Source organism: Prionailurus viverrinus, chromosome A1, assembly GCF_022837055.1.
Source record: "Prionailurus viverrinus isolate Anna chromosome A1, UM_Priviv_1.0, whole genome shotgun sequence".
NCBI classification, from domain to species: Eukaryota; Metazoa; Chordata; class Mammalia; order Carnivora; family Felidae; genus Prionailurus; species Prionailurus viverrinus.
The window spans coordinates 213,057,358-213,072,468 of NC_062561.1; the positions used below are offsets into that span (position 1 = coordinate 213,057,358).

The following is a 15,111-nucleotide window of genomic DNA, read 5'->3' on the forward strand; positions in this document are numbered from 1 at the left end:
CTGTTTACCTTGTTATAACCCCAGGAGAAGACCCAAGAATGAAAGCCATATTAGTAACCACTACTGTAACTACTAAATAGTTATGGAATTACCCTTAGTCTCCCCAGTATATATGTGTATAGTGTTCTTTAAGGAATTAAAAGGCTTTTTTTGCATGTGTGTATATCACCTGAAATATTTTCACACCCACGTTATGCTGATCATTGCATATGGCTGACCCTTCTTACTGCCTATACATGAGTCAACAGCAAGTGCGAAACTCATACGATCGTTTTGTTTTTCTTTATCCCAAATGAAAATAGGAAATATGTTTTATTGGCTATAATTTACAGTTTAAATGACCCATTGTCAAAGTATCTGAGTTTTAAGATGAATATTACCTTTCATATCTTTACATGGCATCAAATTCGAGTGGGATTAGGGGCATAATGGAATGGAAGTCCACCTTGAAATCCAAACAAAAACTAAACCAGTCCTTGGAAACCACAGAGAGAAAAGTCAGGGTTCTCAAGCATTCCGTTCCGAGGACTATGCATTATGATGTTTCCGTACCTCAGTTCTCGCTCTCCTAAGTCCCTCTTCTATGAGAAAAGATGTTGTATTAGGAAGGTTAAGTGTGCAAAGGGATGAGAGAAAATTTAAAAAATGGGTGTGAAATACAAAGTGCACATTCTCCTCCAATCTCTGTTTCTACTTGCTTCTACAACAAAACCTTCAGCATTTTTAACTGGACAAATTGTTGCCCAGAATTCCCAGCTTCCCGTAAAGCTCAGTGTGGCCACAGATCCCACTCTGTGCTGTGAGGTCTGAGTGTGTGTCACTCGTGGGCCATACTTGCCCTGCCCCTGGCTGCTGCTGAGATGCAGATCCCAGGGAAGCCATCTTGGGCTATTAGGACCACAGCAACACCCTGGATGGCGGAGTCTGAATCCCTCACGGTGTGGAGCCGAGCTGCCATACCAATTTGGGACTTTCAACTGACAGAAAATTCTATTTGTTGAAGCCACTCTTATTATGGTATCCTGTCACATTGCATCAAATGTATACACTCACTAATCAAGGGTGTGTGAAAGCCAATGCTTCGTAGAAGCATATTGGTAAAAACAGAAGATTCTTTGGTCTTCTTCAACCTTCCGTTAATGCTTCTGTTTAATCCTGTCTCATACTCCGGGGTGCTAAATGCAGGCACCACCACTCCCCACCCTCCAACAACAACAACAAAAAAAAAGCAAAAAAAAAAAAAAAAAAAAAAGCCTAGAAGTCAATTTTACTATTTGTCTGGGAGGAGTGCTTTCTAAAAAAGCAGCCAGAAATGCCAATTCTTACATCAGTGAGGAACAAGAGCAAACACAACAATGAAAGGATGTTAGACAAATAACGTAGGTCCAGTTCAGAGATGACACAGTGAGCTTAGAAGCCAACTTTCCCATGTGACCACTATATACTGGTATTGCCTGGCAAACAGGTGATTAAGGAAGGGGGAAAACCCCCAAAACCAAAAACCTGTTATGAGCTTCTACCAGTCTTTGGGCTTTCTTCTTCTGATTTGTACAACGAGAGCTGTTGGCTTGGTGATTGTAAAAAATAAATAAAATAATAATAATAATAATAATAATAATAATAGGGGTATCTGGGTGGCTCAGTCGGTTAAGCCCTGGACTTCAGCTCAGGACATGATCTCACAGTTCATGGGTTTAAGCCCCGCACTGGGCTCTGTGCTGACAGCTCAGAGCCTGGAGCCTGCTTCAGTTTCTGTGCCTCCCTCCCTCTGCCCCTCCCCCGCTCGTATTCTGTCTCTCTCTCAAAAGTAAACATTAAGAAAAATTAAAAAATAATAAATAAAGATGTGAAACCTTTTCAAAAGCCTCATGTGTAAAAGATAATAAAGGTGATAAGGTGATGTGGGTAAAGTAGCAATAATCATGATAATCGAGGAGCCAAACGCAGCGAGCTCTCACTGTGCCCTGGGTGTGGAGATGCCCACACTGACCGTCTTGTGGAAGCCTCAAAGACCATCGAAAATGATGTGATTGTTGTCGTATTGAAACTATACCAAGGCCCTATCCTCTGACAGTGCTTTGCTCATAAGTTGCTTGTAAAGCAGCCATAAAAATTCTCTGGTCAGACTTCCAAATATTTCATAGGGAAAGACAGTTGTTAAAAAATAGATGTTAAAAACGCTCTGCTTTTATAACTTAAATCTAGTCCCCAGTTTAAAAAGTGGGAAATTATACCGATTTGACCATCCTATATGCTTGGTGGATACAACTAATAAAAAGGGTCAGTGCATATTTTGAAAGCAGGCTTTGTTTTTGTTTTCCTGAAAATTCTACAGGGTAGTATGATTTATGGTCACAGATTTTTGTACCAGTTGTCAGTGATTTTTGAAGAGGACCATTCCTCAGTAACAACGTGTCAATATTTAAGTAGGTTTATTGAAAAGACAACACCTCTAAGAGCTGAGCCATTTAATTCATCCCTTAACCACCATAAAAAATGTTTTGGACTAATGATGATCACATTAAGGTGAGGCATGGTGACTGATGGATTCTGCTCTGCTTTCTTGAGAGAAGAAGAAAGGGGTAGGTGATGTAGCAACAAGGACAGAAGCATCGGCAGTAAAAGCCATCATATTTACCTTGTTTGTTATGATGGGAAAGAGTCTGAGAAGCACTGTTCTAGATAACACAATCAACATTTCCATGCACATTTTCCTTGAAGCCTCTTCCTTCGTTCCTACATTCTCTTTGCACGCTTTTAAGAAATCATGAGAAGTTGGCACCTCATTCAGACAAAAGGAAAAAAATCAGTCCAGAGACCACAGTGTACCCTCATTGCCGAAAATGTTAGCGGGGAGGGAAGTGACTGGTGGCTCTGAGACATTTTCAACTCATCGTACATTTGGACAATGTTCTGGGCCCATAAGTGCCGTGGAGTCCACCAATTTATATATATACATACATATATATTTTTTAAATGGAGGGGTGCCTGGGTGGTTCAGTCAGGTGAGTGGCCGACTTTAGTTCAGGTCATGATCTTGTGGTTCAGGAGTTCAAACCCCACATCGGCTCTCTGCTGAGCATGGAGCCCACTTCAGATCCTCTGTCCCCCTCTCTCTGCCCTTCCCCCGCTACACTCTCCCTCTCAAAAGTAAATAAACATTAAAAAAAAAACAGATGGGGGTGCCTGGGTGGCTTAGTCGGTTGGGTGTCCGACTGCGGCTCAGGTCATGATCTCACAGCTCGTGGGTTCGACCCCCGCGTCGGGCTCTGTGCTGACAGCTTAGAGCCTGGAGCCTGCTTTGGATTCTGTCTCCCTCTCTCTCTGCCCCTCCCTGCTCACACTCCTTGTCTCTCTCTCTCTCTCTCTCTCTCTCAAAAATAAACATTAAAAAAAAAAAAAAAGGATGGACTGTGGCAGTTCCCACTGCCAGGCGCAGAGAAGCAGGCTGGAGTAATTTGCAGTGTCCCCTCCTCGTCTCAATTGGCTAGCAAGTTGGCACCACACTGGGGTGTCCGGGCCTCAAGGCCCGACACTTTACCAGGCTCTGGTGTCAGGAGTTAGGGCTCTGGTAGGAAACACAGACTCTCCCCAATGTGTCATATGGCACAAAAATCTTAAGAGCTTTAAGTGTTAGAAATGATACTGGTGGACTTAAAAAAAAAAAACAAAAAGACAAGCATGTAGAGTTTATTATATAATGTGATCTCAACTATGTAAAAATGTGCCAGGAAAAATTTGGAAGGAAATATAGCAAAAGAGTAAAACTTCTCTTGTTAGGAGTAGAGGCACCGGTTAACTTCTTTGTAGTTTTCTGTGTTTCCCTAATTTTCTACGACAAGCATTAGAGAAACATATTTTTCCCTATGACAAAAACATAGAGGGGAAGAGATATTTGGTTACACTAGAAATAATGACACTCCTGGCTGATCTATTTCTTAACATCAAATACAATGAAACGAATCTGTATTCTAGTTCCAATTTATTTACTTTAAACTAATTCCTTTAGATTAGGATTTTCTTAGAGAGGAAACCCCATCTACTGAAGAAAACATATTTCTCATCAAGGGTACTTTACCTAATCGTACTGCCCTTGTGTGTGTGTGGCATGACTTTTAAGGTAATAACAATAAACAAACAGGGGCGCCTGGGTGGCTCAGTCAGTTAAGCATCTGACTTCAGCTCAGGTCACGATCTAACGGTTTGTCAGTTTGAGCCATGCATCGGGCTCTGAGGTGACAGCTCAGATTCTGTCTGTGTCTCTCTCTACCCCTCCCCAACTCGTGCTTCTCTCTCAAATATAAATATTTTTTAAAAATTAAAAAAAAACAATAAACAAACAAAATAACTAGATTTTGGAATTAAAGATCACTTTAACTAGTGCAACATAAATTAGTATTTCCTTTAAGATAGTCACTTAAGGAAACCATTCATTCTTCCACTGGTTTTGCCATTTCTCACAGTATTTTTTTTGGAACTTTCTGTGGTACTGCTCAGGAAAATCATTCCGTTACTTTAATCACTCCCTATTTTTGACAAAAATGGTCTCACCAGTTTGATACCTCATTTACCTGACTTGACTTCAAGTGGCTTTTGGCCTGTCCTAAAAAAACAAATCTATTGTCAAAGGATAAAATTCCCCTAACACTGAGATTAAAAAAAAAACAATAGTAATAATAATGCCACAGATTTTTTGAAAATAATTCTGAAACAAAGTGTTCCAACCATATTTTGAGTAATAAGAGCACTCTCACAATACCTGACTGACCTCCCCCCTCCAAGAAGACTACTCTCAGGTGGCTAGGGTACTGGGGGGAATAAAAGGGATCCATTATGAATTAATGCGTGGCCTAGACAAAGACTATGAAAATAGACTGATTTCATATTCCAGTAAAAACTAACAAAACCCTGTTAGAAGGCATAGATTTTTAAGTACAACAGAGAAATGAAAAGCCATCAGTAGTTGCTTTGATCCTTTGGTATGACCGGCAGGGGCAGAACCCTGGGCTGGAGATCCTGTGGGCTCCTTCCTGTAGAACAATGTTCACAAAAGATAGGACTACACTTTCTCTCCATTTGCTTTGTTCATCATTTATCAATACTGGCTTCACATTAGAATTACTTAATAAAAATACCAGTCGCTGGCAACCTTCAGACAATGGAATCTGAATCTCAGAGGATAGAGCATGGGTATATATGTGTGTGGGTTGTGTGGGTTGTGTGTGTGTGTGTGTGTGTGTGTGTGTGTGTGTGTGTGTGTGTTTGTGTGTGTGTGTGTGTGCTCTTTATTCTTTTCTTTCTTCTTTTTTCTCTCCCAGCCTTACCTTTCCCCAGTTCCTAGGTGACTCAGATGCACTAAAGCACAGTAAGGGGTGAGAACCGCGGGCAGCTGGTCCAGATGAGGATCACAGCTTCTCTCACACAGCACATCTCAGTTAGCTAACAAAATGAGCTCCTGAACAACTTGTTGCATTGGGGCGTCTGGGTGGATCAGTTGGTTAAGCATCTGACTCTTGATTTTGGCTTGGGTCGTGATCTCATGAGTTTGTCAGGATGAGCCCCACATCAGGCTCTGCGCTATTAGCTATTAGTGCAGAGCCTGCTTGGGATTCTCTCTCTCCCTCTCTGTCTCTGCTCCTCTCCCAACTCACATGTGTGCTCTCTCTAAAATAAACATTAAAAAAAACAACAACACCACAATTCACCGCATTTATCATCTCAAGCTATGATGCATAAAAACAAAAATACTGCTTGGTCCATACATATAACCTTAAAAATAATATTTTAAAATGGAGGATAAGAAGCATACAGTTTCTAGTTGAGCACATGTAAGAGGAAAATACTTGGCACAAATGATGAAACCATGTCAGAACCTAGTCATTAGAGGTGATTCTATGTTCTTCTTTCGGCGTGTCTGTAGATCGGAAATTCCCCACAATGAATATGTCTCATCTTTGTGATACCTACTCTTGTGCTGGCCTGTTCACTTAAGAGATAAAGACCACGTACCGGCAGTATCTTGGGCAGTCACATCCACGCCATGTGTAACCATGACCCTGAGGCATTCCACATGCCCTTTTGTAGCAGCAAGATGAAAGCTGGAAAAGAGGTAAACACAATTGCCTTAAGATTTCCACTCTTTGGAGTTCATCTCCAACAATGTTTTGTTTTGCCTCCTCATGTACATTTTCTCTCACCTGAGCTCCACAACCACCTAGGGAGTAGGTATTATTATCAATCTCATTTTAAAGATGAAGAAACTGAGGCTCAAAGTGGTCTGATAATTCGCTCATTGACACTTTTTATTAAGTAATAGAGCAGGACCTAGATCTTAGGTTTTCCAACCTAAAGACCAGGCTTGGGGTCTTTATGGGGTGCCTGGGTGGCTCAGTTGGTTGAGAGTCCGATTCTTGGTTTTGGCTCTGGTCATGATTCCTGGGTCATGGGACTAAGCCTTTGCATTGGGCTCTGTGCTGAGCATGGAGCCTGCTTGAGGGTCTGTCTCTCTCTCTCTCCCCCTTTGTGCTGTCTCTAAAATAGTAATAAAAAAAGATTCAACTACATTATTTGTCTCTTTAAGAAACAAGACAGCTCAAACTAGATTCAATTCCTAAATAGTAATTTTTCAACTTTTTTTCTGTTGTCTAGTGCTTTCAGCAAAGCCATTATTTTCAAGTAATACTCTATATAAAGAGAAACTTGTCTGAGTCAAACAATGGCCAAAGTTCTTGGACAACGTTAATGTCAAATCCATTGTTGTGCTGTAGCTGAATAACAGCAGTTGGACACAACTTTTGTTAGTGGCTAATGTGTGCCAACCATCTTACTACCCACTTGCATACATCGTCTCTTTTCAATCTTATAACAGCCTTTGAGATGAGTCCTATCACTATCTCCATTATATGGCAGGTGTCTGTGCCCAGGCAGGTGCAAACAACATGAAAGAAAGCCCACAATTAGGCTCCGGTATTCAATGACACTTGGGCGTAACAACCATGCTCGGCATGTATAGACTTGCCATTAAATGAAGGGATAACATCCAAATGCCATACCAATCATCCTTTGCAGATCCCAAGGGTGAAGGGCACTTCTACAGGCAGAAGCAAAGCATAATTCCACTGGGCATTCAGGCCCAGAGGCTGAGAAGGCCAAGAACCTTGGGAAGGGCTCCTTCCTATGGAGAGAGGTTAATGAGCCTTCCTTTTCTTCTCCTGCCCCAGTTCTGTTTTGGGGAGTTACTTTCTCAGCTTACTTGCCATGCAGCATCTTACCTGTCAGTGAACAACCAGGTTGTATTTTTTCACAGGAAAGAACCTATAACTGGGGCCCAGGGTCACACCCAAATAGCAAATCCAAGAGCTACACAATTAAAACCCAAGTCATCTTGACCACACGCCTCTTCTCTGAAGGATGAGGCTCAGTGAATGTGGACAGATCAGCAAATGTGGACACTTCAGTTTTGATTGCAAATCAGCCATACTTTACCCGTGTACCTTTAGTAAGTCAATTTAACCTCTCACTGTAAAGTACGAGGATTGAGTCAGATGATATCTGATGTTTCCTCCAGCTCTGACAACATTCTATTATTTTAGCTTAATTGGCTCTAATCACACCAACTACTTCTGCCCCTGTGCAGCAATTTACGTGTAATGTTTCCTTACAGCCAAATCTACTTTGTAGGTGTTTTCACATTACAGTCAAACCTGGATCATGTGGCGTGACTTGGGAATGTGGTAACTTGTTTAAATGGAATTCCTGATTAAATACAACTCAACAAGGACCGAAAGAACCTCCCTAAAAGGCAGTACCGTAGCTCTGCTTTCAGCATTGTTGGGCACACTGAATTTACATTATGTAAACTTCGCCTTTAAGCTGTGAATGGTTTATTTTAACTGATCTTGTTGGAATGTCTCTAAAACTTTTTCAGCATTAGGAACAGTGTATGTCACATAATTTAATTGCCCTTGAAGACATGAAGTCACCACTAAGAGCCTCAATTATCGATCTCTGCTTTCAAGCTATTAATCTAAACGCCCCAGATTATTAAGACCTAATATTCATTAATATTTATCTTCTTTTCTTAATGTTTGTGTGTCTGCTTCTAAGATGTCTACTCTGCCATCAACTATGACCAGGGAAGAACTAAATCAAAACTATCTGGACAAGAAGACAGCCATATCCTATGTTAAAGATAAAAGTACAGGGATAAGTAATTAATGCATGCACGTACACACACACACACACAAACATACACATGTGTAGATTATATAACTTTTGATTGAAGTATAATGTATGAAAAGACAACTTCACAATTGTATGGGCTGTTAAATTTTCATAAATGGAACATGCCCATTTTATTTTCATACAAGGAAACAGAACCTGGCCAGAGACCCATAAGCTCTCCTCGCATCTCCTGTTGGTACCCCAGAAAGCTCTCCACGTGTCCCTTCTAGTTATAACCTCCCACCTCCCACCGCCTGTGTTTTTTATATTTTTTCTACTCTGAGGCTTCTCGGAGTTTCTCTGGATTGCACACTATAGTTATCAGGGGTTGAAATTGCAGACACATGTGACAAGGATGCATTACTGCAAGCTACTACTGTACATTGATAGGTGGAATCTAATGAATGCAACATGCTATTCTCTGGATGACTTGGGAGCTGTAGGGTTTCAGGATCATTATTTGGAAGGTTAATAATTGTAACAAGGCAGGAGAAGTGACGTGTTAGGCAGGTGGGTTCAAAATCCAATCCTAGGATAGAAACTTTTTTGGACATTTCTGTTTTTTAAAACAAAAGCCCTTATATTAACCCAAATCAACACGTGATTGATGGCTGTAACACATTTTATTGAGGGATCCAGTTAATGATGGTGTCACTGCATATGCTTTAATAAATTGTGTGTGTGTGTGTGTGTGTGTGTGTGTGTGTGTGTGTGTATGAGGCTTTGTTTCACCCTGTCTCTCTCATTACAGTTTAGATCAGGGGGTGATTTTTCTCCCTTCTATTCTAGGAACTCTCCAACTAATTCTCCTGCAGAATATTGTGTCCTACGGAGAAAACAGAATAATAAGAGTCTTTTCACAATTCATAATTTTATCCTCATATATTTCACCTAAACTTCCAGCACTCACCACTCTTATAAATAAAATCAACAGGGGCGCCTGGGTGGCGCAGTCGGTTGAGCGTCCGACTTCAGCCAGGTCACGATCTCGAGGTCCGTGAGTTCGAGCCCCGCGTCAGGCTCTGGGCTGATGGCTCGGAGCCTGGAGCCTGTTTCCGATTCTGTGTCTCCCTCTCTCTGCCCCTCCCCCGTTCATGCTCTGTCTCTCTCTGTCCCAAAAATAAATTAAAAACGTTGAAAAAAAATTAAAAAAAATAAATAAATAAATAAAATCAACAAAGTACAAATAACTAGAAATGGCTGCTTATATAGATAGCTGCTTATATAAGATATTCATGCTTGTAATTTTACACTGCATAATCTCATGTTTTGAGCTAGTAAAATCATTCTTAATTGATGTGATTCAATTAAATATATCACGATTTCAAGATGTTTCTCAAAGAAAGGAGATAAAAGCATGAAAAGCAGAAAAAGGAAGGGCTGACCATTTTAGCCCGAAGTTTCTAATTCATTTTTCCAGACAGACAAGGAGCTCCACTATGTATCATTATTCTGAGTAGGTACTTCCAGGAAATGAGAGCAAAGCCAAGAAACATGACACGTAAGTTTGCTCGCAGGGAATAATTACTAATGCTGTGCATCATCTGTTTGCCCCTCCAGATTTGCCCTCCACCTTTATCCCCTGGGTCAGTGGCCCAGGAAGCAGATCTCTTATGGACTGCATCTAATGGGCTGCCTCGTCCTTTGGCTTCTAGTTGGGTTCAACGAATGGGAGGCACTTACAAGAGACAGGAAGATGAGAAGAAAGAGTTCGGGGCATTATCCCCTCTACTCTCTCCCTGCCAGGCCACACACTGGCAGTCACGGCCCTCCTCTACTTCCTCCATGAAGTTCACAGCTCTGGGGGCTGGTTCTCCTAAAGCTACAGTCGCAGCTCTGTCTGGGTTTTGGTAACTGCTCTCTCTCCAGGCCCCTGCAGGTTGGGGGGCGGGGGGCACGAGGACGTTGAAATAGATCCCACTGGTATTGGCCCAGGGCTGCTTTCCCAACCATGCTGGTTTAAATCTGACCACGATTTTGTAAATAGTTCCTTTCTTAGAGGGCAATCAATTATCCTGTCAGAGGATGCTGTTTCCTACTGGGACCTTGAATGTTGGGTATTCTGTGTGTGATCATCCACAGGACGAACTGTTAGGTTCCTCTGGATATTATTTGATTAAATATTTATACAGGCAAATTCAGGTTTTAAAAAAATTTTTCACCTCACATGTAATTGAGTAGCTTTACTTAAGAGTTTGGGGCATTTGGGCTAAAATGCTTTGACAGGAGAATGTGCCAAATCACTTAACTTACACAGAATATGATATGGGGCTTCTGATATAATGTTAGGCCAGAGTAGGAATTAGTTTAAAAGGTACAAGAATACACCTCTCAAAGGATCAGAAAAACAACGGACTTAAATGCGAGCCACACGCAGTCTAGAAAAAGTCACAATGCAATAAAGAAATGCTAAAATTCAGATTTTAAACTGGATTTGGTCTTGAAAGAATAACCAATACCCTATCCATAACATATGTGAGCACATACAGTTGTACCTGCTACAACTGTGTTCTCAAATTGGGAAAGCCTTCCAAAGTTTCTATGTGCACGTCCTGTGGAATAACAAGGTTCTTGGTAGTGAACTGGAAGTAAAAGAAGGTCTAGTAAAATCTTCAATAGCACATGCTATATTCTACACTCTCTCTTTATATATAGTATATTGGACAGTACTCTATACAATCAATATCTACTAACTATATATACCACTCTTTCATACACTATAAAAAAAGTCTGTGGGCTAGATTTAGAAAGAGAAAATATAAAATAACCATCAAGACATGTATTTTGTTATCTACTGACCATTCTGATTAACTCCTTAAAATAACCTATTTTTTATCTATTAATGTGTCATTGCCATAGAATTTTAGTCCGAAAATCACTTTATTACCTAACTTGGGACAAAGGATCTATAACCCGAGTATGCTAAACCAAACCACATAAAAGAAAACCAAAATGGTCAGTGTACTGATTTAGCTTTCTTTTTTTTTTTAATTTTTAACTTCTATTTATTTATTTTTAAGTAACTCTACACCCAACATGGGGCTTGCACTCACACCTTCAAGATCAAGAGTTGCATGCTATCAGATACCCCTAGCTTTGTCTTGTTTTTATGCAAGCTGTACAAATGCAGAAGAAATAAGGCACAAACCAGACAATGACATGACTGTCAGCAACTCCCCAACAACCCATGTCCTTAACATAAATGGTAGCACTAAGATCTGGTTACCTTACACTTGAACTACAACCAACAAGAGACGTGTCATTTTGCTAATTGTCCTCAGAGAGAAAGCTGCTGGAAGATAAAGTGCATCTTCTTTCTCTCACTGCCCCCTCCCTGTGCCTAGAAAAAAACCTCTTAATCAGGAGTAGAGTAAATGCCATTGTACAAAAGGGCAAGATGGGAAAATTGCATCGGTGTTGCTGTGGTGGTGGTGTATTTAACTTGGACAACCCGTCATTTTAGTTTTAGCTTCAGAAAATCTGGCCCTTATTCCTCAAAGCCATGATTTTGAAAATTAAAACTTCTAACATTACAGCTTTATTAAAACTTGGAGGAAGGACATGTATAGATGTAATCAGATGAGAAAGTTTAACAGGAAATGTGATATTGGGGAGGTAGGGCATGTAATTATTTAAGGGCTCAGACTAACTGGGTTTCGATCTGTGCTTTGCCACTTATTGGCGTGTGATCTCAGGCAAGGTCTTGGTATCTCGGTTTCCACATCTGTAAAAGGGGCTTTGAGGAGTAAACGACTTCTACCTAAAAGCACTTAGCAAAATGTGAGGCACATAGTAAATACCGCCCTCCCCCCACCACCACCACCACCAAAAAAGAAAAAAACCACCAACAGTTACAGCCTCACCAACACAAGGCAAGTCACAGAGTCCAGGTCATGTTACTTAATAAAAGGATTTGTTTCAACGTTCAGAAAAGACAGGCTAATAGAGGTTAAATTAGAACCACCACTGCTTAAGAAATGAAAAAGGAAAGGGAAAGAATAAAACCTATGTGCATCTCTCCTGAATGGAAACTCTAGGGAACAAAGTTGTAGGCAGCCACAGACGACAAAAAAGCCATCCAAGACCAGCTTTGTCCGAAGCTCGCACTTGAGCTAACATTCTGGCACCTTTGACGGAAGTGATAATCCTCAAAGCAGGATTTGGCAGCAGCGAATCATTAGCATTTAGTCTCTGAATGCGAACAAGAAGCACAGCCAACTTTTAATAAGAGACTCCAGTGAAAAGTTGGGTTCGGTCAGGTGGAAAAACATGATTAGTCATTGGCAGAATCTGGATTTGTAAATGACAGTGAGTAGGTTTCTTTTCTTATGCAGTGACTGATAAGTGTAGCCATCCTCGGTGGTGGCAGGCCAGGTGACTGGTGGGTTGGGGACCACCCCATCCGGATTGCAGGTGGGGCCCCAGGGGTTACTGCAGGCTTAGAGCGCAGATGGTGCCCCAGGCCAGCACACAAGTAATGAAGAGCATGGGTGGTGGCCTCCGATAGCCTGTGTGCTGGACGGCTGGTAGAAGAAAACACCTCTAAAGTGAGAGGGGGTAGGCAAAGTAGTATAGGTTGGTTAACGCCACCCCCTCACCCCAAAACATAGTCTTGACAATGTTATTCTAGGGCACTGGAGCTAACCCAAGTATGGGATAGTTTTCATATTTCTGCTAGAGCTAAATATACCAAATCATTCATACATTTGTATTACGATACCAGGGTATTTACATGCCAGCCACTATTCTAAGCACTGAGAAACACGTGGTAAATAAAACAAAGCCCTCATGGATCTCAGCTTTTAGTGGGAAGTCTAAAGATAAACCAGTGGCTCTTAACTGGGGGTGATTTTGTCCCGCCCAGGGCACATTTGGCAACGTCTGGAGATATTTTTAATTATTCACGGGGTGGGGGTGAGGGTGGGCGGTGGGAAGATTCTACTGGCATCTAATGCGAAAAGGCCAGAGACGCTGCTAAAATCCTACAACGCACAGGACAGCCCCCTCCCTCCCCAAACAATTATCTAGTCCAAAATGTCAATAATGTCAATATGTCAAAATGTCAATAGTTGAGAAACTCTGATGAACCATTAAAAACAAATGTAGAATGCTAAAATTCCATTAAAACAAACACTGAGAAAACAACATGAGCAGATTTTAATCTTTTTATTGAGACAGAATTCACAGACCAAAAAATTCACCATTTTAGAATGTACAATTCAGTTGTTTTCAGTCTATTGAAAGAGTTGTGCAACCAACATCATTATCTAATTCCAGAGCATTTTCACTGCCCTAAAAAATTCACATGTCAGTCAGCAGTCACTTCCTATTCCCATGTACCCTCAGCCCTTGGCAATCACTACTCTACTTTATGGCTCTATGGATTTGCCTATTCTAGATGTTTCACAAAGACAGAATCATATAATATGTGGTCTTTTGTGCCTGGCTTCTTTCATTTGGCACGTTTTCAAGGTCCATCTGTATTGTAGCATCTATTGGTACTTCTTTCCTTCCTTAAGGCACCTGGGTGGCTCAGTTGGTTAAGTGTCTGACTCTTGATTTCGACTCAGGTCATGAGCTCATGGTTCATGAGTTCGAGCCCCACGTTGGGGCTGTCAGTGCAGAGCCAGCATGGGATTATCTGTCTCTCTCTCTCTCTGCTCCTTTCCTGCAACTGAGCACTCGCTAAATAAATAAATAAATAAACAAACAAACAAACAAACTTAAAATTCCATTGTATGTATATATATCACATTTTCTTTATCTATTTGTTGGTTATGGACATTTGGGTTGTTTCTACTTTTTGATTACTATGAACCATGCTACTAGAACATTCACCTAACAAGTGTTTGTGTGGATACCAGTTTTTAATCCTAGTGGGTATATACCTAGGAGTGGAATTGCTGGGCCAGTGGTAACCACGCTGAACTCTGGGGAGCTGCTAAGCTATTTTCTAAAGCTGCGGCACCATTTCACAATCCCAGCAACAACACACAAGGGCTCCAGTTGTTCTACGTTCTAGCTGAGACTTGTTACTGTTTGGCAAATATTAATTTAAGAGATGAGAATTTAACTGCAACCTAAATTTTCCAGAGAAGAAACATTTAAGTCTTTCTTAATGAACCCTTTGAAGTAGTTATTCCAGTTAATTATCAGCTGAAATTTCCCCTTGGAGGAATATAAAAGAGTGAATGCAAAACAAATTTGGAGTATCCGCTGGCTTTGTCTTCGTGTGGACTTTTACTCATTAAAAAGTGTAGCCTTTCCTTTTAAAGATAAGAGAGGGCATTCAAGAGTCTATACGGCAGTGAATCTTCTGAGAGATTTGTTGACTTGATTCTCTCTTCAGATGGGTCAAGAATTCAGTGGAGGGAAGGGTATGAAAATCTTTTACCCACTCCTCTGATCCCTGGCCCAGTGACAGGGACAGGCGTCACTGCCCAGGGATACAGCAGGGTGGCTCTCCGGATCCCAGTGTAGCCGAAGTGACCACTCTTCAAGAGCCTACGTCTTGGTGACTCAGAGTACTTGGCGGCCCAGGAGCTCATTAGAAACGCAGGCTCCCAGTTCCCATCCCACGTCCACAGAACCCGAGGCTGTTTTACAAGTTTCCAGCTGAGCCACGTGCACATTCCAACTGGAGACGCGCTGTTCTAAGTGGAGGACAAGTTGCAAAGCTCACACCATCATTTTTACCAAGGTGCCCATTGTTTCAAAGTTCTTTCGAAGACATGATTTCCCTGAGCCTTAAAAACAATCTCGTGGATATGTTCCACAAAAAAGGAATCAATGCTGTTTTAAGTTTCATCATAATAGGAAATGTTTAACTCTGCTTATAAAACTCAGCTGGGCCCGTCCACAGAGAAGTAACTGAAAGGCACAAACAGA

At 41.2% G+C, this 15,111-nt stretch overlaps 1 protein-coding gene across 5 annotated transcripts in view; it reads right to left on the reverse strand.

Annotated features, from left to right (window-relative positions):
- Window positions 1-15,111, reverse strand: part of RAI14 (retinoic acid induced 14) — a 144,991-nt gene that overhangs the window by 30,236 nt on the left and 99,644 nt on the right. For 4 of the 5 annotated variants that reach the window (XM_047836667.1, XM_047836424.1, XM_047836504.1 and 1 more), the window contains exon 4: window positions 6,010-6,098. In XM_047836667.1, the coding sequence (XP_047692623.1) occupies window positions 6,010-6,098 (89 nt within the window). Of the gene's footprint in view, window positions 1-380; window positions 462-6,009; window positions 6,099-15,111 lie in introns of those variants that run through there. The other variant, XM_047836743.1, reaches the window with a different exon arrangement.